The sequence below is a fragment of the Pimephales promelas genome, chromosome 4 (genome assembly GCF_988280905.1).
Source record: "Pimephales promelas chromosome 4, fPimPro1.hap1.1, whole genome shotgun sequence".
In the NCBI taxonomy this organism is placed as follows: domain Eukaryota; kingdom Metazoa; phylum Chordata; class Actinopteri; order Cypriniformes; family Leuciscidae; genus Pimephales; species Pimephales promelas.
The window spans coordinates 48,705,329-48,729,256 of record NC_142772.1 but is presented as its reverse complement, the minus strand read 5'-3'; the positions used below and the strand labels follow the sequence as shown (position 1 = coordinate 48,729,256).

Sequence of the window (23,928 nt, the reverse complement as noted above, 5' to 3'; positions counted from 1 at the left end):
AAAAACTCAACCATCCCATGTTCAAAGTCACTTAAATCATCTTTCTTCATCATTTCTTGCCTGAATGCATTGAGTTGCTGCCGTGTGATTGGCTAAATAGATGCATTAATGAGCAAGTGGCCAGTAAATTATAAGGATCTGCTAAATGAATAAATGCAAAGGTTTTTAAAGGAAACTGGGATCAGTCTTACTCATGCATGTTATATAAAGCCGAGTATTTTTAGACTATCTTGTCATTTAGCCTGGAAACACACTGTAGGCATAAACACAACACTGACCCTTACAGTTTGGTTGACCAGAACATCTGATGCAAACTTTTCACTAGAGGGACATTTAATCCCTGATAAAGATATGGATGTTAGTAGGCGGTTCAACTGGACCGCAATATCCAGTTTATTTATCTCTAGGCTATTAAACGCTGATTTTGTCATTTTAGATTACTTGAAAAATGAGAATATGGTGCAAAAGTTCATTTATTTCAGTAATTCAACTTAAAAGGTGAAACTAATATATTATATAGACTCATTACATGCAAAGTTAGATATTTAAGAGATAATTTGTTATGATTTTGATGATTTTATGAAAACCCTAAATTCTATTTATGAAAAGGTTTTCATATCTGTAAGCCATAATCATCAAAATCATAACAAATTATGTCTTAAATATCTCACTTTGCATGTAATGAGTCTATATTAGTTTCACCTTTTAAGTTGAATTACTCAAATAAACGAACTTTTGCGTGATATTCAATTTTTTTCGAGTTTCACCTGTATATTAGGCATTTCTTCTTTTCTAGTTAGCCTATGGTAAAACTTTACAATAAGGTTCATTAGTTAATATTAGTTAACTATTTAACATGAACTAAGAATGAATAATACTTTTCAGCTTTAGTTATTAATCCCAACATTTACTAATACATTATTAAAATCAAAGGTTGTGTTAACATTAGTTAATGCACCGTGAACTAACAAAGATTCATAAATACTGTAACAAACGTATAGTTAATACATTAACTAATGAACCTTATTGTAAAGTGTCACTGCCTATATATTATTAATCTACAGTAGTTAGTAATACTATTGAAAATGCTATTTCATGCTCAACATTGTTTTGATTTGTTGGCCAAGCGTTCTCGAACTGTAAAAGTTCAATCGCTCTGCAATTCTCCAGGAAAACGCTGAGACTTGCACAGTATCTTGTGCTTTACGGGCAGTAATGTCGACACTCGCTACATTATGCACTTAATTGCTATTTTCTTTTACTCAGAATAAGCATTTTTTTTGTTTTGTTTTGTTGAACTGAGCAAAAGATGTCAGCACAAATTACAATGAGGTAGACACAAAACCATATCCAGCAGTTTGTAATTACACAAGAGAGAGAGAGGTTCAAAAATCCTTTAATTTTTACATTTCAAAAATCATACATTCATATACTCACTCTAAAAATAAAACATGTACAAACCCACAGATATTATAATAATAATAATTAAAAAATCAGAACCATCACATCATCATAAATAGTACATAAAACATCATTAATACACCATATCTCAATAAAACTCCTGACATCATTTACAATATCATAATAGAGAGAGAGAGAGAGTATATCTAGTCAGAATTACATTATGTAAGAAAACATCTGTGCTTTACCAATCAATGATTGGCTCTTTTATTCAGAAGGCGGGACTTATTCCACCATATTTTATGAGAAAAATCCAATATACTTAAAATATTGCACTTCTCCCATTCATATTAATATGAGTGCAGCATCTTTGCATATGTAAAGTGTCTGAACTTGCCAAACATTTGCATATAGTAAAATATAAATAGCACACATAATACTGTATATCCCAACAACTTAACCAATATCACTGAAATTTGATGAGGAATCCGATTGTATGGACGTTTTATTTGTGGCTATTTTAAATAAAGTGCTTATTTTAGAGATGCTTTATAGCATTTCCGAACCACTGTATCTCAAGCTCCCTTTTAACTTATTTTTTATTGAGATGATGGGCACTTAAATATCATTTAGGAAGAGAGAAGTGCCTAAATCAGCACAGTGTGCAGCTTCATCGTGTAATTTCACGTGTCATGAGACACAGTGAGTGTAAAGGGAAGAATTCAGAGACGTATAAGCATTCAAGTCGCAGAGATTGAGTGTGTAATGAATTCAGTGATGATGCCTCCTGCTGTTCCTCCACCTGTTCAGCTCCACGGCGCTCGTGACTTTACCCACAATCCACGGCGTGCAGAACCACAAGCATCTGTAATCGAGAGCGTTTAGGCCTGTGAGATTACACTATACTTAGATGATTCATAAGTCATGTTTTACATTAGCTTAACTCATCGAAATAAGCATTTTATACATTTTTAAGTCAGTTTAATATGATTTAAGTTTAAATAATGGCTGTACTTTAAAAATGTATTAAAAAACTGAATCAAAACATGTATGCATACAGTATTATTTAATAAAAATATATCTTTTCAGCTCTGAGAGACCAAATCTTTTCAAAGCTTTTTCCTGGTAATTCATGTTTGCACATGCAGGTGAAACTGGAAAAATGAGAATATGGTGCAAGTAAGTTCAATAATTCAACTTAAAAGGTAAAACTAATATATACATGCAAAGTGAGATATTTCAAGCCTTTATTTGTTATAATTTTGATGATTATGGCTTACAGATATGAAAACCTTTTCACAATATTTGGGGTTTTCATAGCTGTAAGCCATAATCATCAAAATTATAACAAATAAAGGCTTGAAATATCTCACTTTGCATGTAACGAGTCTATATAATATATTAGTTTCGCCTTAAACTTACTTGCACGATATTCTAATTTTTCAAGTTTCACCTGTAATTTATAGCATAACCCGCATTAATATATTTATGTTTGTACACTGTAAAAAAATATTGTTGGTTTAACTTAAAAAAGTAAGTAACCTGGTTGCCTTAAAATTTTAAGTTGATTGAACTGGAAAAAGTGAGTTAATACAATGAAGGAGATTAATTAACACATCAGAAACTCAAAATTAGATGTTATCTAAACTAAATAAATTATTTAAGTTGATTTGACAAAAGAAAAAATTTTGTGATTACTACACTGTAAAAAATATTGTTGGTTTAACTTAAAAAAGTAAGTAACCTGGGTTGCCTTAAAATTTTAAGTTGATTGAACTAGAAAAAGTGAGTCAATACAATGAAGGAGATTAATTTAACAATCAGAAACTCAAAATAATAAGTTATCTCAACTAAATAAATTATTATAAAGTTGATTTGACAAAAGAAAATATGTTGTGATAACAAATCTTGAAAATATTTTTTACAGTGATTTGAATTTGCATAATTTTGATGGACTGTTGATGTGAATTATCATGCTTTTTAGTAAAATAGAAATGATCATCCTAATTTTCAGATTGTTACATAAATTGTGCACGTGTTTTTAATATAAAAATATTGGTATCTACTGTAAATAATCAAAAGATTATCGAAATAAATGAGCGATAGTTAATAGTGAGAATCAGACCCTTTTTATTTGTAAATAATCAAAGACATAATCAAAAGCTGGGCTGATTCTCGTGTTGTTATGACACACAGATGAATTGAAACCCGTCTGCAGCGAGCAGTGAAGGATCCTGGGAGAGTCTGCGGTGAAGTACGAGACCATTAGTCGCTCAGGTTCTGGGATCTCCTCCAGACGAGAGTGTGATTCACTCAAACCATGTGCTGTATATTCAGAAAGCAGGAAGACATGACTGGCGGGATGTTCATGTGACAATGGACTCATCTGAAATATGACGTCCCTTTGAGTCGTAGTGTGTGTTCAACTCTTGGTTTATGTGTGCATGCAGTTTCAGTGTGAGTCCTGTGCAAGTGTGTGAAAGCTTGTGTATCTTGTGTCATCATGAACAGTGAAGATAAAAAGGGGCGTCCTATTAGTTTATAGTTTCTGTGAGGGATGAACGCGGCAGTGTTCGGAGATTAGTAGAAACAGCTTGTGTCCTCCTTGATTTACTGGCACTTTTTGCATTGATTATACAATACTGTTCAGATGTTTGGGGCCGGTCAGATTTTTAAATATCTTTGAACCGTGGCTGAATTTATTTGATCAAAAATACAGTAAAAACTGTAATATTGTGAAATATTTTTACAATTTACAACATCTGTTTTCTATGTGAATATATAGTTAAGTGTAATTTATTCCTGTGATCAAAGCTGAATTTATCATCATTACAACAGTCTTTAGTGTCAGAAATCAATATGATTATTAGCAATTGTTTAAATATGGTATAGGGGGGTAGGAGTACATAAGTTTTACTTCTTCCTACTCCTTTTTGCACATGTAAATAGAGGGTTGTTTTTGTTTTTGTTTTTTTTGTTTGTTTTTGTTTTGTTTCTTTTAATTGATATTCCTTGTTTCATTGATTAATATCTGTATTTTTATTTATTATTTACATGTTCAAAATAAAGTTCTCAAATCAAGCAATGTTGAAAACAGTTCATGTTTTTTTGGGAAACCGTGATGCATTTTATTTTTCAGGATTCTTTGATTAATAAAATGTTCAAAAGTAAACATTTATTTGAAATAGAAACATTTTGCAACACGATTGATCAATTTAATGCATCCTTGCTGAATAAAAGTATTAATTTCTTTAAAAAAAAGAATACACTTGCGAGTTATTCTGTCCAACCGTTCAAAAACATATGAAATATAATCTCCCTTTACCACGTGTGATAATCCCCGAGCTCGTCTGACTGTCGCTGTGTTTGAGTTTTAATATTCTTTATTTGATTTTTAGCAGATGATCCTCATACACTTTTTTTTAAATGCAAACAAATAAAACACATCCTAACAAATATGCATTTGACAATTGAAAAAAATTGGGGGAAAAAAATAATCCTTGAAAAAAAATTTTTTTTTTTACTAACTACTGTGTGTGTGTGTTTGTGTCAGAGTGCCGTGGCCATGTACGATGGGGCGAGGGTTCCCTCCCCTGAGGACGCCACCAACAGGGTCCCGCTCCAGCCTGAGACCCCCGCCGCCACACGACCCAAAGCCAGCGAGGAGCCCGAGGAAGAGGAGGGTGTGCCTGAACCCGTCCTGGTGAAGAAGGCTCACCGGGAGATTCTGGACCACGAGAGGAAGAGGAGGGTGGAGCTGAAATGCATGGAGCTGCAAGAAATGATGGAGGAGCAGGGGTGAGTGAGGGCATCATACATGTGTGTGTGTGTGTCATGAATAATGTTTTTACGTGACAATTCTGACTTTATATCACACAATTATGACTTCATAACACACAATTATTACTTTATGACTTTATCACACAATTATGACTTTAAATCACACAATTATGACTTTATAACACAATTATGATTAAATCACACAATTATGACTTTTTATCACACAATTATGACTTTATAACACAATTATGATTATATCACACAATTATGACTTTTTATCACACAATTATGACTTTAAATCACACAATTATGACTTCATAACACACAATTACTTTATATCACATTATTATGACTTTATATCACACAATTATGACTTTATATCACACAATTATGACTTTAAATCACACAATTATGATTTTATAACACAATTATGATTATATCACACAATTATGACTTTTTAGCACACAATTATGACTTCATAACACACAATTATGACTTTATATCACGCAATTATGACTTTATATCACACAATTATGACTTTATAACACACAATTCTGACTTTATATCACGCAATTATGACTTTATATCACACAATTATGACTTTATAACACAATTATGACTATATCACACAATTATGACTTTATATCACACAATTATGACTATATCTCACAATTATGATTTTATAACACACAATTATGACTTTATATCATACAATTATGACTTTATATCACACAATTATGACTTTATATATCACACAATTATGATTTTATAACACACAATTATGACTTTATATCATACAATTATGACTTTATATCACACAACTATGATTGTATATCACACAATTATGACTTTATATCACACAACTATGATTGTATATCACAATTATGTCTATATCACACAATTATGACTTTATATATCACACAATTATGATTTTATAACACACAATTATGACTTTATATCTCGCAATTCTGACTTTATATCACACAATTATGACTTTATATCACACAACTATGATTTTATATCACACAATTCTGACTTTATTTCACACAATTCTGACTTTATATCACACAATTATGACTTTATATCACACAATTATGACTTTATATCACACAATTATGACTTTATATCACACAATTATGACTTTATCACTTTATATCACACAATTATGATTTTATATCACACAATTCTTACTTTATTTCACACAATTATGACTTTATTTCACACAATTATGACTTTATATCACACAATTCTGAGAAAAGAAGTCAGAATTGTGAGATGTAAAATGCTTCCACACAGGAACCCTCATGTTAGTCTACTCAAAATACTGCATTTTGACTTTGAACTTTGAACTCCTTTGTAGTGAAAAATGACAGTTTTATGATGATTTGAACTATTCAAATTCAAATAGCATTTGTGAGTCCTGTTTGCTACATCACATCAACTCCTCATATTCAGCAAAGGTCTCGAGTGAACCTGCTGTATTTGTAGGATTTGTAGCATGCCTGTCCTCTCTGTAATCCTCTGCGCCGCGTCTGACGGGACACAGAAGCAGGTCTGAGTGTGTGTGTGTGATTAAACAGCAGCTGTGTGACCTTGAGGCAGAGTGAATGACGGTGATAAAGCGCACAAACACGCCTCAGGGGAACCGCTTCAGCGCACAAAAGATGATGAAAGATTCGCTTCAGTTCGGGATTAGAAATCTGCTAACATGCTTAAATGCTTAGTGAACGAGATGCTGAGTAGGCCTGAACCCATCAAACACACACATCAGAGAGACAGGAGAGTGTGTTTGGTTTATCAGCAGTTTTGCTTTGCATTCGACGGATAAAACGGATGGTTTCAGTCCTGTCATCTGATTGGTTAATCCAGAGTTTCTGAGAGAGATCAACTATTAACCTTGGTTTACACGACAGCGCTCGGCTCACGGCGATCTGTCAGTTTGATACAGAATTTAAAGTGTGAAGGAAATGTGTCCTTCATGTTGTTATGTGTTGAAGGGATAACTGACCCAGAAATGAACATGTCTTAACTCGCTTTCATGTCCTTCTGTCGTCTGTGACACAGAAAAGGAGATATTCTGTCAAATGTTTCAGGGTTTGGTTCCCAACATTCTTCAAAATATATTCTTTTGTGTTGGAAGAAAGAAAGTCATGTCCGTTTGGAACAGTATTGTTTATAAACTGTTATATTATTTATCGATGCATTGAATTTGCTTTTATTGTTATATGTTCGGTTTTACTGTAAAGTTTAGCCATTTTGTTATGGGATTTTGATATTGTTTGAACTATTTTTAATTCGTTTGAGTTTTTAAAATTAATTTTAACCTAAGTTTAAGTTTTTCATTACATGTTTATATTTAATTTTATTTCAGCTATATATTTTTATAAAGAAACACATTTGTAATAGTTTTAGTATGTTGACAATAACAACATTGGTTTGGAATGACATGAAGGTGAGTAAGTGAATAGAATAGAATAGAATAGAATAGAATAGAATAGAATAGAATAGAATAGAACACAACCAGTGGGCCCTTTTCACAATAACAACTGTGCTTTGGAATGACATGAAGATGAGTAAGTGAATAGAATAGAAAAGAATAGAATAGAATAGAATAAAATAGAATAGAATAGAATAGAATAGAATAGAATAGAATAGAACACAACCAGTGGGCCCTTTTCACAATAACAACTGTGGTTTGGAATGACATGAAGGCGAGCAAATTAATAGAAGAGAAGAGAATTTAATAGAATAGAATAGAATTGAACAGAACAGAACCAGTGGGCCAATAGAATATAATAAGATAGAACACAACACAACACAACCAGCGGGCCCTTTTCACAAAAAACAACTGTGGTTTGGAATGACATGAAGGTGAGTAAGTGAATAGAATAGAATAGAATAGAATAGAATAGAATAGAATAGAACCAGTAGGCTCTTTTCACAATAACAACTGTGGTTTGGAATGACATGAAGGTGAGCAAATTAATAGAATAGAAGAGAATTTAATTGAATAGAATAGAATAGAATGGAACAGAACAGAACCAGTGGGCCAATAGAATAGAATAAAATAGAACAGAACAGAACACAACCAGCGGGCCCTTTTCACAAAAACAACTGTGGTTTGGAATGACATGAAGGCGAGCAAATTAATAGAATAGAAGAGAATTTAATAGAATAGAATAGAATAGAATAGAATAGAATAGAATAGAACAGAACACAACCAGCGGGCCCTTTTCACAAAAACAACTGTGGTTTGGAATGACATGAAGGTGAGCAAATTAATAGAATAGAAGAGAATTTAATAGAATAGAATAGAATAGAATAGAATAGAATAGAATAGAATAGAATGGAACAGAACAGAACAGAACAGAACCAGTGGGCCAATAGAATAGAATAAAATAGAACACAACAGAACAGAACACAACCAGCGGGCCCTTTTCGCCAAAAACAACTGTGGTTTGGAATGACATGATTGTGAGTAGTGAATAGAATAGAATAGAATAGAATAGAATAGAATAGAATAGAATAGAATAGAACAGAACCAGTGGGCCCTTTTCACAAAAACAACTGTGGTTTGGAATGACATGAAGGTGAGTAAGTGAATAGAATAGAATAGAATAGAATAGAATAGAATAGAATAGAATAGAACAGAACCAGTGGGCCCTTTTCACAAAAACAACTGTGGTTTGGAATGACATGAGGGCGAGCAAATTAATAGAATTGCATAGAATTGAAAAGAAAGAAGTGGGCCCTTTTCAGATATGATGTTGACGTATTTACACAGTTAAATCTTTGCAAAGTGTTTAATATTGTCATGCTATATTGCAGTGCTGTAGTACTCGAGACTCGGACTCGTCAATTGACAATTGACAAAGAGATTGATTGTAATAAAATTACTTTTAACACCACCTACTATGTGGCCTTTTTACCCTAAACTGATCATATTTTTTAAACTCTAAGTAAATTCAGAAAAAAAAAAGGATTTCTCAAGTAAATAAAAGTAAATTACCTAATTAACCCTCACTGGTCTCGGACTCGACTCGGACTCGAGTGAGGTGGTCTCGACTACAACACTGCTATATTGTTATATTACCTTAAATGAGAATAAACAAATTAACACTTGATGGTATTTCTAATACAACGGCTGAGGGAGTAATCTCTCTCTCTTCTGTTCTGACCAACGTAATCAATCTCTCTATATATGTTTTCTCTCTTCTGGAAAGTCGTGGAAACTCTATCACTGATTTATTTGATGTTTTTTTAGCTATTGGAGCAAATGAAAATACAAAAAATTGCTGTAGTCTTCCGTTCACTTCCACAACTATGACGACTTCCGCTTCCCGAAAACCCCGGAAATGTGAAAAGGTTTAATGGTTATGAAAAACTAAATTCCGATCTGTGCAATATTGTCCCTTCAGAAGTGAAGTATATAAATTCTGCTCCACTAGCGCCATCCAGTGGAATTACCGAAACAATGACCAGCGTCAGGCCGTATGAAGTGTGTTCAGTCTCTCATTAGTGGAAACACACTGCTTCTTGTTAACAGCTCTGAGTAATAGTTACTAGAGTAGATTGATGATGGTTTTGTGAAGCCGGATGTTGGAGATGGAGGATGGTGGTGGATCAGCCATCTGGCAGCACACACACACACACACACATCGTGAGTAATTGTCCTGTGCTTTAGGAGATGTTGGCTCACCATATGTTCCTCTCAGTGTGTGTCGCAGCAGACGGTGTGAAATCAGATCTGGGGGTCTTGTGTTAAACACACATCCAAGAAGACTCCTAATGTCAAAGCAGAGGCGCTTTATAAAGCCAAATATAAACATTCACCCTCAAGTCCAGTGACTTCCAATGAGATATTGAAGAAAAATCAATTTTTTTCAAGAATCATAACCGTAGCTAATATGACTTGTGCACTATATACATTATTTGCTGAAAAACATCTTCTTTATTCTCATTTTCATTCGTGCAAATTAAAACATGACTTGATGTGTGTCTTGTGATCAAGTTTAAATCAAACATTTCAGGGTAATATATATATATAGAAAGAAAAATACAGATATGCAAATCTAAAATATTTCCCCAAATATATTTTAATGTCATTGTTCAAACATAGGCGTTTTCTTAGAATATAATAACAATCAACTATAATTGTTTGATAAAAAAAAAAAAATTAGACCTTTATCACCAACAAATGAAAAACACAATTAACAGCAATCTTAACGTCTCGCTCTATTAGTGTTGTATTAAAAAGCATTTACAGTTTTTTGCAATTGCCAACACACAATTTTGCAAACTAGTCTGGTTTTATCAAAATACTTAACACAATACACAAAACCACAAAATACCTCATATATCCTGCAACCGAAACTACACACAGCATAATCAAAATCAAACTTTTGCATGAACTGGCACACACAGATTTGTGCCTAAACAACGACACACTGTTTTATAATGAAAAGCACTCCTATCTTTAGTATGCTTTGCCATAATACTAAAACATGCATCAGATTGTTCACATTTGCAGACACACACATGCTGTTGAAACTTGTATTTTTTCACTACAGTAAACAAGTCAGTGCAACAGCAGAAACATTTACATGGGACTGAAAAAAAAAATTCTTACAAAAAACAGTAAACTGAAAAAGAAACTTCCAGAAAATATATTACAGTAAAAAAAAAGTGGCAAGAAAAATATTTTTTTATAGTTTTTATAGTGCTTACATCCTGATTGAAGTGTTAACAATTAACCATTGAGGTGTTTGGCCAGACGGCACATGTACTGTAATTGGCCAATTAGTGTCATTTTGAATGGTAGTGTTTAAAAATGGCAAACATGTGACTTTATGTCAGATTGTTGTGTCTTATGCAGAGATCTGTGTTCAGTGCATTTAAAAAGTGCCATTTTGAAATGCAAAATGTGTGTAAAGCAGAAAATGTGTTTCGACTTTTAGAAACTTGAGAAGAAGTTTTAAATAATTGTGCTGTGCATGTCATTAATTTGAAAAAACTGTAAGATTTTCATCCACAGAAGAGAGAAAGTCAGAGGTTTGGAATGACATCATCATGGGAGGATGATGACTTTTTATATGAACTGTTGCTTTAAACTGGATCAGTCATCAGGGGATTGTGGAGTGTGTCTGCAGGAGTGTGTGTGTCACTGGGAGTTATACTGGAGACGAGGGGCTTCTCCTTATTAACCAGTGCGACACTCCCCAGTAAAGACTTTAACCCCTTAACCTCTCCTATACAGCCTCCCCCAACACACACACACACACACACACTGATAAATCCTGCTGTTGTGAAGCCGCTTGTTACCGGCTGGACTGGTTGCCCTGGTTACACCAGTCTCCTTTAACCAGACAGCAGGTGCAGGTCTCATGTTAACACCCTCTCACATCACACACGTGCACATGTGCCACTTTGACCTCTATTGTTCCTAAACCTCGCTGTGACAGTGACATGCACAGGCTGTTTTCACTTAAATGCAGTGTGTGAAAGATTATGCAATGCACACAAACATTGAGGAAAATAGTCCTTATTTAAACTACATTTAACTATTGCAATGCTGTATTTAAAAGTGTATTTGTGTGTTCAGAACTTAGTCATGAAAGTGAGTTTTTTGAGTAATTCATCTCACTAATATTATATTATCTAATGATTTATACTATTTACATGCAAAGTGAGATATTTCATTTGTTATAATTGTGATTATTATGGATTACAGATATGAAAACCCCAAATTCAAAATTTGATTATTGTGAAAAAGTTTTCATATCTGTAAGCCATAATCAAACAAATAGGCTTGAAATATCTCACTTTGCATGTAATGAGTCTATATAATATATTAGTTTCACCTTTTAAGTTGAATTACTGAACTTTTGCACCATATTCTAATTGTTTAGTGTGATTAAAGAGAGTTATGACTATGGTTCATACTAACATACTAAAGCATGTGTGATGTACTTCATTAATATTAACTGTAGTGTGTTAGTGTGTTAATCGATATTACATTTAAATGTACTAAATTTCAGTGAGATTACAAATGCATAAAAACATGTAATGGAAGTTTCAATAGACGTGACATTACGGTATGTTTTAACATCGTAACACTTTAACCCTCTGATGGTCTTCCTTTATGAGTCACGTCCTGGGCCTTCCCGGTCAGAAGTGACCGGAGGCCTAAAAATGAAACTTCTTCCATCCCAGTAAAACCAATGCAATTTATTTTTGTTCTATAATATTTATTTTTTTTAATTTAGCATTTTGAGACAATTTGATTGAATTTATTAATATTTATGCAATATTTATGGTCTATTTTTTCAATGGAAATATATACATTTTTTCTGTATATTATTATTTTTTTAAATTATTAATGCAGTATTTTTGTTTAATATAGAGTCTAGGCCTTCGGAAAAAAATATTTTTATATATTATATTTTATATATTATATTTATATATTATTTTTATATAAATATTTTTTGAAGAAAATTAGCACCATCTGGTTACAGTATAGAGAAAATGTGTAGAATCATGGTGTAACCACTAGATGGCATGTACAGCTCTCTATGGAGAGGCATGTGAATTCCCCAGCTGTTTATGAACACTTTTTTTTTTGTTGTTTTTTTTGGTGGATTTGAATATATAGTTGAAACAATCTTAAAAACTATTTCTTATTAAAAAAAATGTACAAAAATAAATAAAAATGCGATTTTTTGTGTGTGTCAATTTCCCATTCATTTCCTATGGGGGTCATTTTTGACCAAAGACCACGAGTGTGACTATTTTTTTACGACCACTTAACATGCTCAGATCATGACCTCAATTTTTTTTTTGTATTCACATACCAAATGGCAAAAAAGTCACCAAGTATCATAACCTTCCGATGAAGCTGTGATTTTTAATAATTCAAAACAGAAAATGATTCGGTCAGAAGTGACCGAGGACCATCAGAGGGTTAAACAAAAACGAATAAACACTTCTAATTAAAATGCCATGTCCCTGTGATCCAGACATGAATAATTTCTCCAAAAATGTGTTTAATGATGATTTTTATTGTTGTGTGTGTTAACGGGCCGTCCTCTCTTTCATATGTAGATATTCAGAAGAAGAAATCCGGCAGAAGGTGGGAACGTTTCGGCAGATGCTGATGGAGAAGGAGGGTGTGATAACTCGAGAAGGCTTGCACCCGCGTCCACCGTGAGTCACACACACACACACTCATCATAGTTTCATGCTGCCATAGAGAATAAACTGGCATAATGAGAAGTATCTTAATCCTTTTAGAATACACTTTAAGTGTTGACGTGTATTATAGTATGGAGTTATACATGGAGTCAAATCTACAGGAGTCAAATAGAGCATGGAGTTTGTTCACAGGAGAAACATATGAGACCAGAATAGCATTTTAGACCAGCACAGGTCACGACCTTTGACCTCTCCCTCCTGCGCACACAGGGTCAGGCTGCTTCCTCACGGGGATGAAGATCATGTGGAGAACGCTGCGTACATGGACGAATATGAGCAACACTACGAATGGGACGGAGAATATTACGAGCAAGATTCAGCTGCCCACGATGACTCCAGGTAACATGAGAGAATCACACACACATGTGTGTATGTACATCTCTCAGTGTGTGTGTGTGACCCAAATTTGGGTTGAAATAACCCAGCATTTTGGAATTGTGACATCATGATACTTCTGTGTCTGATGTGTCACACTGATACAAGTGTGTTTAGTGTTTTGCAAAGCAGTGTGTGTAATGTTTTGCAAAGTGTGTGAAGCTGACAGTGTGCTTACAGTTAGCCTTGTGTTTTGCTTGAGTTTTAGTGTGAAGCAATCGTAAAAAACTGTAAGACGGACCTCATAACCAGGGACGTGCACAGACATTTTGAGGGGCAGGGGCTCAAGTGAAAAAAGGGCACTTCTCATAATTTAAAAAAAAAATTATTTTACTTTTTTTTAAACAAAAAAGTATATATATATATATATATATTAACACAACTCTAATATTTAAAAAAAAAAAAAAAAAGTTAATTAATTTTATCTTCCTCAAACTCATACAATTGTTTCATTTTCAAAATAATCAGTTCACACAGAAATCATGATCTCCTTAGTATTCATATAAGGAAACCATGCCATAGTGTGTCAATCAAAGACATATTTGATACACCTGATGGTGACATGCACTTCACATTTGAGGGAGAACTGTATCACCATCAAATAAAACCTTCAAAATCCACATTTCGAGTTTGTTTCTGTTTGCATCTGTAGATTTCTTCTAAATTCACCAATTTAGATTTCTAAACGTTAGGGGAAAGATGTAGCTCTTGATGTAGCTATGTAAGTCATTAACTCTAATAGTAAGAATTTTAGGCCATACAAATTCATAAAAACGTCTGGATTTTCCATAAATTTCATTTAGCCACGTCTTAAATTGATATGCTCATTCATTATCACAATACAATTTTTCGCGATAAAACGATATCAAGTTCGAGTCAAAATCGTCAATACTCGATATCAATATAGAGTTCGATAATGTTTATGTGGCAAAAGCATTTGAAGCATTAGATGCACTATGCATTAAATATATTTGTTTGACAGGGAAACTGTGCGCAAATAGTAATATGCTAGTATTTTCTTAAAAAATAAAATAAAAAAGCACCCCAGAAAAAAAGGGCACTTTCTCTCCGGGAATAAAAAGGGCAGGTGCTCAAGCCCCCTTTGATGTCTATGTGTGCACGTGCCCGCTCATAACACTGCATTTCTTTCCTCTGCTCACACAAGATCCAAGAGGAAATCCAGCAGTTCAACTTCCCCTCGGCCGAAGAAGAGGAAAAAGAAGAAGGCGAGAAGACACAGTCGGTCAGTTTGCTTCCTGACTTCATATGGTTAATCCGGCAGCCGATATATGCACATACACATTAAAAAATCATGCAAAAGTTCAGGAATATAACTTAAAAGGTGAAACTGATATATTATATAGACTCATTACATGCAAAGTGAGATATTTTTTTATATACATATTTATATACATACATTTATTACATATTTTTTTTTTTTTGAGGGGTATTACTGAATATATATATTTTTTACTGATTTCTTAAGTTGTCAAATTGATATATTCCATGTCACTTTTGTCTTTATTCTTCTTTATTTATGTTTATTCTGTGTTTTTTGTGGTTATGTTTATTATGGTTCCCATGAGTGTAAAACAAATTCCCCTTTGGGGCAATAAAGGTTTCATTCATTCATTCATTCCAAGCCTTTATTTGTTACGATTTTGATGATTATGACTTACAGATATGAAAACCCCAAATTCAAAATTAGAATATTTGTGAATTTATGATTTAAGATTATGAAATAAAGGCTTGAAATTTATTTCCTTTATAAAACCTTTTGAGTTGAATTACTGAAATAAATGAACTTTTGCATGATATTCTCATTGTTCCTGTTTCACCTGTATATGTGTAACGGAGTGATTTGACTCTAAGCAGGAGAACTAGTAATGCTTGACGGAAACAGTGAAATGCAAGAGTGAAAAAGGCCAAGAAAATGTAATAATATTATGCCAATGAAAAAGTGGAAGAATATGGAGTGATATTTCATCCATTGTCATCTCACAGAGCTGACAGTCCTTCTCCCACCCGCAGAGACAAGAGGAAGAAGAGCGGAAAGAAACACAAAAAAGACAGGTGTGTGTGTGTGTGTGTGTCATTGCCAATGTTCAAAATAGAGGTTATGCATTGACGTCACTTCTGAATGACTGGGTTTAATAGGAGAAAGAGAGAAAACACGAGTAAAACAAGTGATTATCAGTATATTGTATATATTGTCCCTCCAGTGATCATGGACATGAACATGCATTTATATGAGCCTGATTTCAACAATACAACTCAGTATGTCTAAATCCATGTGATCACTTATATCAATGTTATATATATCATCATATCGTCCAGCCCTAAAAATTGTGTATTTTTTTGTCAGTGTTTATATAAAAGCATCCAATCATATACTTCTGTTTTTATTTGTGCATGCTTTTCCCCGTTTTAGATGTGTTTTGCGTGTTTTTCACGGCATTCACTCTGAAAACCAATACAAATACCAACATAATCTACTACATTAGCCATAACGTGTGTGCCAAACAGCGAATGCACCCCACAATGCAATGCACTAAATCTGAACTTTCATTTCTAATGACAGGAATAAACCAACCATGAGATTAACCACTGTTATTTATCTATTGCCAAATAACAGTTTAGATATTTGCACACAAAGTTGGAAAATAACACTTGTATTTCAGACTTGATAACATATTTACACTTTTTTTTCCATATAGTTGGCATTATACAGTATATACTGTGTACTTCAGATTCCCAACACATTTTTGACTGAAAATGGCAGATTTAAACTGTTCTTGTTAATATTTTATTAGCAGCATTTTGACCAGAAACATCAAGGAGTAATGCAACTAAACTCACTCTCCAGAAATAGACATGTACAATATAAAAGCATGTTTTACACAAATACCTTTCCGCATTCATAAAATATTCATGATATTCTTATGTCAGGAATATCTACTGAATTGTGTGCCTTTGCAGCCTTAATTATTAATAGATGGACGTCTCAGCATTTTAGATGCTCGTATTTCTATTATTACACACACATTTTTATTTATCTCACATTACCCTGACTTGACCAACTTTACCTGTTCTGCGCTTTTCCAATGTCAAAAGAGGACTGACGATGCTTATACACTCTCAGAAAAAAAGGTACAAAAGCTGTCACTGGGGCTGTACCTTTTCAAAAGGTAAACTTGCATCCATTTTAGGTGCTAATATTACATTTTAAGTGTTAATATGTAAATTTTAGGTGCTAATAAGTACATTTCAGGTCCTAATATGTCCATTTTAGGTGTTAATATGTACATTTTAGGTACTACTATGTCCATTTTACTACTATGTCCATTTTACGTGTTACGTAATATGTACATTTATGGTGCTAATGTCCATTTTAGGTGCTAATATGTCAATTTTAGGTGTCAATATGTAAATTTCAGGTGCTAATGTCCATTTTAGGTGTTAAAATGTCCATTTTAGGTGCTAATATGTCCATTTTAGGTGTTAATGTGTACATTATAGGTCCTAATATGTGCATTTTAGTTGTTAATATGTACATTTTAGGTACTAATATGTACCACTAAAGTACCGATATGCAGCCTTTGGGTACTAAAGTGTACCTTTTTTTGAAAAGGTACAGCCCCAGTGACAGCTTTTGTACCTTTTTGTCTGAGAGTGTATAATAGTGTACACACTTTTATAGCATGGTGGATTCCTGTGTTAGATGATGCAGCTTCAATACTGTCAGACTACGTGTGTGTGTGTGTGTGTGTGTGTGTGTGTGTGTGATAGAGAGTCAGAAAGTGAGCGTAGAAAATCAGGTATTTCTCCTCTCAGTATGGATTGAGCAAAGTCATTTAAAGGTGAAACTGTGGTTTACTGGTGAGACTATGGAGCAAAAGTTAATTTATTTCAGTAATTCAACTTAAAAGGTGAAACTAATATATTATATAGACTCTTCACATGCAAAGTGAGATATTTCAAGCCTTTATTTGTTATAATGTTGATGATTATGGATTACGGATATGAAAACCTTATACTCTTTCATTTTGACTTTGGTGTTTTCATCATCAAAATTATAACAAATAAATGCTTGAAATATCTCACTTTGCATGTAATGAGTCTATATAATATAGTTGAATTTGTGAAATAAATGAACTTTTGCACCATATTCTCATTTTTGGAGTTTCACCTGCATATGGTGTGTAATGAATCCCACATCTTGCAACCAAGGCTATTAATACAGATGCACTGTAACGGTTGTCCTGTCTTTATCACAACATACAGATATTTGAGTAATCACACTTAAAAATGTGTGAATGTCATTGCATTAGTTAATTAATATCATTTAAATGCAGCGATCTTGTCTTTGCTATCTTGTCTTTGAATCAGCTGGTGTTTGTGTGATTTTTAGTGGATGAATAAAGCCAGTTCTCCTTGAATTATCAACACTAGATCTATTGTTTTATGACATTCGGACATTTTTAAGTGTATTTTAAATCTCCTGAACAGCTTGTGCCCACAATCTAACATCTAATGCCTCTGTCTCAGGTCCACATCTGGCTCGAGGAGGAAGAGGAGACACAGGTAAAACACTGAGCTAATGTGAGATATGCTTTATAGAATAGAATAGAATAGATATTCTTATGATTTGGGACCTTTAAAATCTGTTCAAAAGCCGTTATTGCCAGAAAAGTAAACAGTTCATTTTGTTTAGTTCATTTCTTATATGTGCCTTTCGATGAATCGATGATACAATAGTCTGGCCTAGAAAACACTCATTCAGTAATAGTCTCTTTGAGCAGATGTACAGAAAATAGCAGAAAAGTAATAAGTATTGATCATCTCACAGACATTGTGAGAGTCAAATTCAGATTTGCTCATGGAGGCCTAGTTTACTCTAGGTATATTTAAATATCCAGTGCCATTATCCTGGTAAACACTGCCACATCCAATGATCATTTCTTTCAAGAGCTCAGAGATGCTACTGGTACATTGTAATCACAACTTTAGTCTCTTTTCCTATAAATCCTTCGATTACACTTGAATTGAGTACTTTTATGCTCCACTCCTGTTTTCAGTTCTTGCTTGTTTTTTCCTTTCAGATCTGGCAGCCCCAAAATCAAACACAAAGACAAGAGCAAACAGAAGAAGAGGTGAGTGATGTTTACTTCCCTAAAAATATCAAATGTTCAGTATTACGAGGCCTCACTCTGACCAAGAAAATCCAATGCATTGATTACAGTTTAATTCATTTAATTATATTACTTTTTTAAGCTATCAAATTTGTAATTTTGTGACTTGGGATTGTAAATTGGCACATTGGAACCATCTAGAATACCATAGCAATGACCTAGGTCTCACAACTACTCGAAACATTTAAGCAACAGCATAGCAACACCCTGGCAACCACCTACAACATCCTAGAAACCATCTAAAACAACCTAGTAATTACTTAGCAATCACTGACAACCACTCAAAACATTTTCACTACTGCATAGCAACACCCTGGAAACCACCTACAACACCCTAGAAACCATCTAAAACAGTAACCACTTAACAATGCACTGACATCTACTCACAACACCCTAGTAGCCATCTAAAACACCCTAGCAACCACCTAGCAATGCATTGACAACCATTCAGAACATTTTAGAAACCCCATAGCAACACCCTGACAACCATTCACAACACCCCAGTAGCCATCTAGAATACCTTAGCAACAACCTAGCAGCACTGACAACCACTCGAAATATTTCAACAATTGCATAACAACACCCTTGCAACCACCCACAACACCCTAGTAACCATCTAAGTCAACCTAGTAATCACTGAGCAATCACTGACAACCACTCAAAACATTTTCACTACTGCATAGCAACACCCTGGCAACCACCTACAACACCCTAGAAACCATCTAAAACAGTAACCACTTAACAATGCACTGACATCTACTCACAACACCCTAGTAGCCATCTAAAACACCCTAGCAACCACCTAGCAATGCCCTGACAACCATTCAGAACATTTTAGCAACTCCATAGCAACACCCTGACAACCATCCACAACACCCTAGTAGCCATCTAGAATACCTCAGCAACAACCTAGCACTGACAACCACTCAAAACATTTAAGCAACTCCATAGCAACACCCCTGGCAACCACCTACAATACAACCTAGCAACCCATTAGCAATACACTGACTACCAGTCAAAATATTTCAACAATTGCGTAACAACACCCTTGCAACCACCTACAACACCCTAGTAACCATCTAAGACAACCTAGTAATCACTTAGCAATCACTGAAAACCACTCAAAACATTTTCACTACTGCATAGCAACACCCTGGCAACCACCTACTACACCCTAGAAACCATCTAAAACAGTAACCACTTAGCAATGCGCTGACAACCACTCACAACACCCTAGTAGCCATCTAAAACACCTTAGCAACCACCTAGCAATGCATTGACAACCATTCAGAACATTTTAGCAACTCCATAGCAACACCCTAGTAGCCATCTGGAATACCTTAGCAGCTACTTAGCACTGACAACCCCTCGAAACATTTTAGCAACTGCACAGCCACACCCTGGTAACCACCCACAACACCCTAGTAGGCATCTAGAATACCTTAACAACGACCTAGCAGCACTGACAACCACTCGAAATGTTTAAGCAACTGCATAGCAACACCCCTGGCAACCACCTACAACAGCCTAGAAACCATCTGATACAACCTAGCAACCAGTTAAAATACTTCAACAAATGCATAACAACACCCTTGCAACCACCCAACACCATCGTAGTAACCATCTAAAACAACCTAGCAACCACCTAGCAATGCATTGACAACCATTCAGAACATTTTAGCAACTCCATAGCAACACCCTGACAACCATCCACAACACCCTTGTATTCATTTAGAATACCTTATCAACAACCTAGCACTGACAACCACTCAAAACATTTTAGCAAGTCCATAGCAACACCTTGTAAACACCTACAACACCCTAGAAACTGTCTAAAACAACCTAGCAACCCATTACAATGCATTGACTTTCAGTCAAAATATTTCAACAAATGCATAACAACACCCTTGCAACCACCCACAACCCCATCTAGAACACCCTAGCAACCAACTAGCAATGCCCTGACAACCACTCAGATCTGTTTAGCAACTGCATAAAAAACAGCCTCGCAACCTCTTGCAAAACCCTAGTAACCATATAGAATATCCTAGCAACCAACCAGTCTAAACATTTTAGCAACTGCATAGCAACACCCCGGAAAGCACCCACAACACCCAACACGCACTCAACAACATAGGCCATATTGCCTGGTTTGGTTTGCTGCCAGGGTGACTGAAGCGCTGTGTGTGAGTGTGTGACCTGTGTGTGTGTGTGTGTGTTTCCCGCAGGTGTTCAGGCGAATCTCCCAGCAGGAGTTCTCAGCACAGAGGCAGTTGCTGTAGTTCCCGCAGTGGATCCGTCTCCTCCACCACCAGTCTCTCCAGATCACCCAGCAGGTGCCTCTTATCTCCATTTCACAGGCCCTCACACACACACTTACCACAGTTTCTGCCAGAATACCATAGTTACTACAATACGACTGAGGTAATGTGGTCTTAGTCACCACTGTCAGCACAGAAAAGAGAGTCGAAATGACAGAAAAGCTTCTTGCAATGTTGCAAAGCAGGGCTTGACATTGACATTTTTGCTAACCAGCCACTCTGGCTAGTGGTTACCGGCCAATTTTGACATTAAAACCACAGGGAGAAACTACCATAGATATTTGTATTAGATTTTAACCCTCAGGTGCTCTTCGTTTCGAAGTCACACTTGTTATCTTCCCGGTCAAAAGTGACCGGACACCTAAAAATGAAACTTTCTCCATCCCAGTAAAACCAATGCAATTTATTTTTGTTCTATAATATTTATTCTTTTTAATTTAGTATTTTGAGTATTGAATTTAATTTAATTTAATTTATTAATATTTATGCAATATTTATGGTTTATTTTTGCCATGGAAAAATATATATATTTTTCTATATATATATTATTTTTTTCAAAAAAATTATTAACGCAGTATTTTAGTCTAGGCCTTCAGAAAAAAAATATTTTTTGAAGAAAATTAGCACCATCTGGTTACAGTATAGAGAAAAAGCGTAGAACATTTATGAACTGTTTATGAATTTCAAAACAGAAATTTTTCAGTCAGAAATGACCGAAGAGCACCTGAGGGTTAATAAGTGTTTGTGTGAGTAAGTGACAGTATTCAGTATCAATATGCATCGAAAATCTATATTTTAGTTTTGTTCTTAGTTTATCATTTCAGATGCGTGTCTTAAAAGACTACAAATTAAAAATGTGTATATGATATAAAATTCAAGCGGCCAAAGTGGCTATTAGGAGTGACCACTGCTGAAACTTACGGACTCGTGCTCTTCAAATCAATCCATCTTCAATCTGACCTCTCAGATCAAATGCAAAGTGCAAGAACGACAGACACAAACAGGAGGGAAGTCACTCGGCCCACACCCCCCCGCCGTCCCCCAGCGCTGACCAGCCAATCACGTGGCAGAACGGGAACCACAGCGTCCGTGTCCGCAACGGCAAAGATTCTGGAGCCAATCACACGGAGGCGAATAAAGGGAACGATGTATGTAGTCTCCTCTACTTTACCCCCAACTGTTTTCGGCCGTTTAGAGAAATAACCACACACACACACACACACACTGTGTGAGCTGACTCTATATATATCTTTTCCCTCTTTAGCTCCATTTTGTGAGTTTTTCTGTTCTCGAGCCATATTTGTGTTCGTCGGGAAGGGTTTTTGTTTTGTCGAGGCAGATGTCCATCATGCTTTATTTCACTTATGTGAGCCATGTTGACTTTTTCAGTTCTAGAAAGAGAATGAATGGAAACGTTGAGGGTCGGCAGGATCTTTTTATACTGGATATGTACGGGTGAAACTCGAAAAATTCTAATATCTATAGACTCATTACATGCAAAGTGAGTTTTTTCAAGCCTTTATTTGTTATAATTTTGATGATTATGGCTTACAACTTATAAAAACTCCAATCTGTTAGCCATAATCATATACCAATGCATAATTAAAATGTAAGTACTCTGAAAAAGAAAGTGTGTGTAGTCCTCTCAGTGCGGCAATAAACACAGCTCATTATTTCCAACCGGGACGAAAGAAGTGATTGGCTGGGCGACTTCGCTACCGACGAGAGTCAATATCGGCGGGGCTTTCCAGCCGTGGCGACAACTGACAACCCGTAGCTTAAAAGTGACGCAAACAGACGCCAACTCTTATATTAACAATTATACACCGTATATTTAATATTCAAATAATATTTATTTAGTTATTTATTTATTTTTATTTATTTGTTTCAAGGATAGCCCCTTGAGATGAACCATCTCATTTTCGAGGGGGTCCCTTCTTTACAACAAACAAGATCATAATAGAAATTCATAAAGACTATTACAAACATTTAGATACATTGACATTCTCATTCATACACACATACTTTCAAACAATGCTCCCATGATACTCTATAGTCTAATATTCGAATATTAAATGCAAAAATGTATCCTATTATTAGTATTTACGACATTACACATGCTTTTGGATCGCCAATGCCACTATAGCATGGGCTTGTTGTTACACGTTCGGTCCACTAGAGGGACAACTAATACACATTTTATTCGTGCGCAATATGGTTGACGCGCTTCCGATGGTTTTCGGCAGATATCTCCGCGAAAACACCATCAATAATTCTGAAACTTATATCGTTCTTTTCAGTTCGACTAGACGATTCCAACAAGCTCGATGCGCACCGAATCCGTTGATATGTTTGCATTTTTCGCTTCACAGGCGCTTTTTACGTCGTTAAACATTTAGGCTACCGTTTTCGACAGTTGTTATGATGATGCACCGTGGATAACGTGCACACTTGTGTTACGATTCAAAAACTTTATTGTTCATCAGATGAAACAAAGGCATTTCGTTTTCACATGCGTGTAAGACAAGGTGGCGAAAAGGCAAGATTGCATATGAAAGAAAATTCGAAAGCATTCGAATAGTATTTATTTTTTTAATATTCGAACTATA

General features: G+C 34.8%; 1 protein-coding gene across 1 annotated transcript in view; it reads left to right on the top strand.

The window, feature by feature from the left end:
* srrm3 (serine/arginine repetitive matrix 3) overlaps window positions 1-23,928 on the top strand; it is a 74,368-nt gene that overhangs the window by 33,717 nt on the left and 16,723 nt on the right. Inside the window, exons 2-10 of the mRNA XM_039661539.2 lie at window positions 4,955-5,199; window positions 13,282-13,383; window positions 13,642-13,770; window positions 14,972-15,049; window positions 15,811-15,879; window positions 18,355-18,390; window positions 18,909-18,959; window positions 21,227-21,334; window positions 22,287-22,467. Of these exons, the coding sequence (XP_039517473.2) occupies window positions 4,967-5,199; window positions 13,282-13,383; window positions 13,642-13,770; window positions 14,972-15,049; window positions 15,811-15,879; window positions 18,355-18,390; window positions 18,909-18,959; window positions 21,227-21,334; window positions 22,287-22,467 (987 nt within the window). The 5' untranslated portion in view covers window positions 4,955-4,966. The remainder of the gene's footprint in view (window positions 1-4,954; window positions 5,200-13,281; window positions 13,384-13,641; window positions 13,771-14,971; window positions 15,050-15,810; window positions 15,880-18,354; window positions 18,391-18,908; window positions 18,960-21,226; window positions 21,335-22,286; window positions 22,468-23,928) is intronic.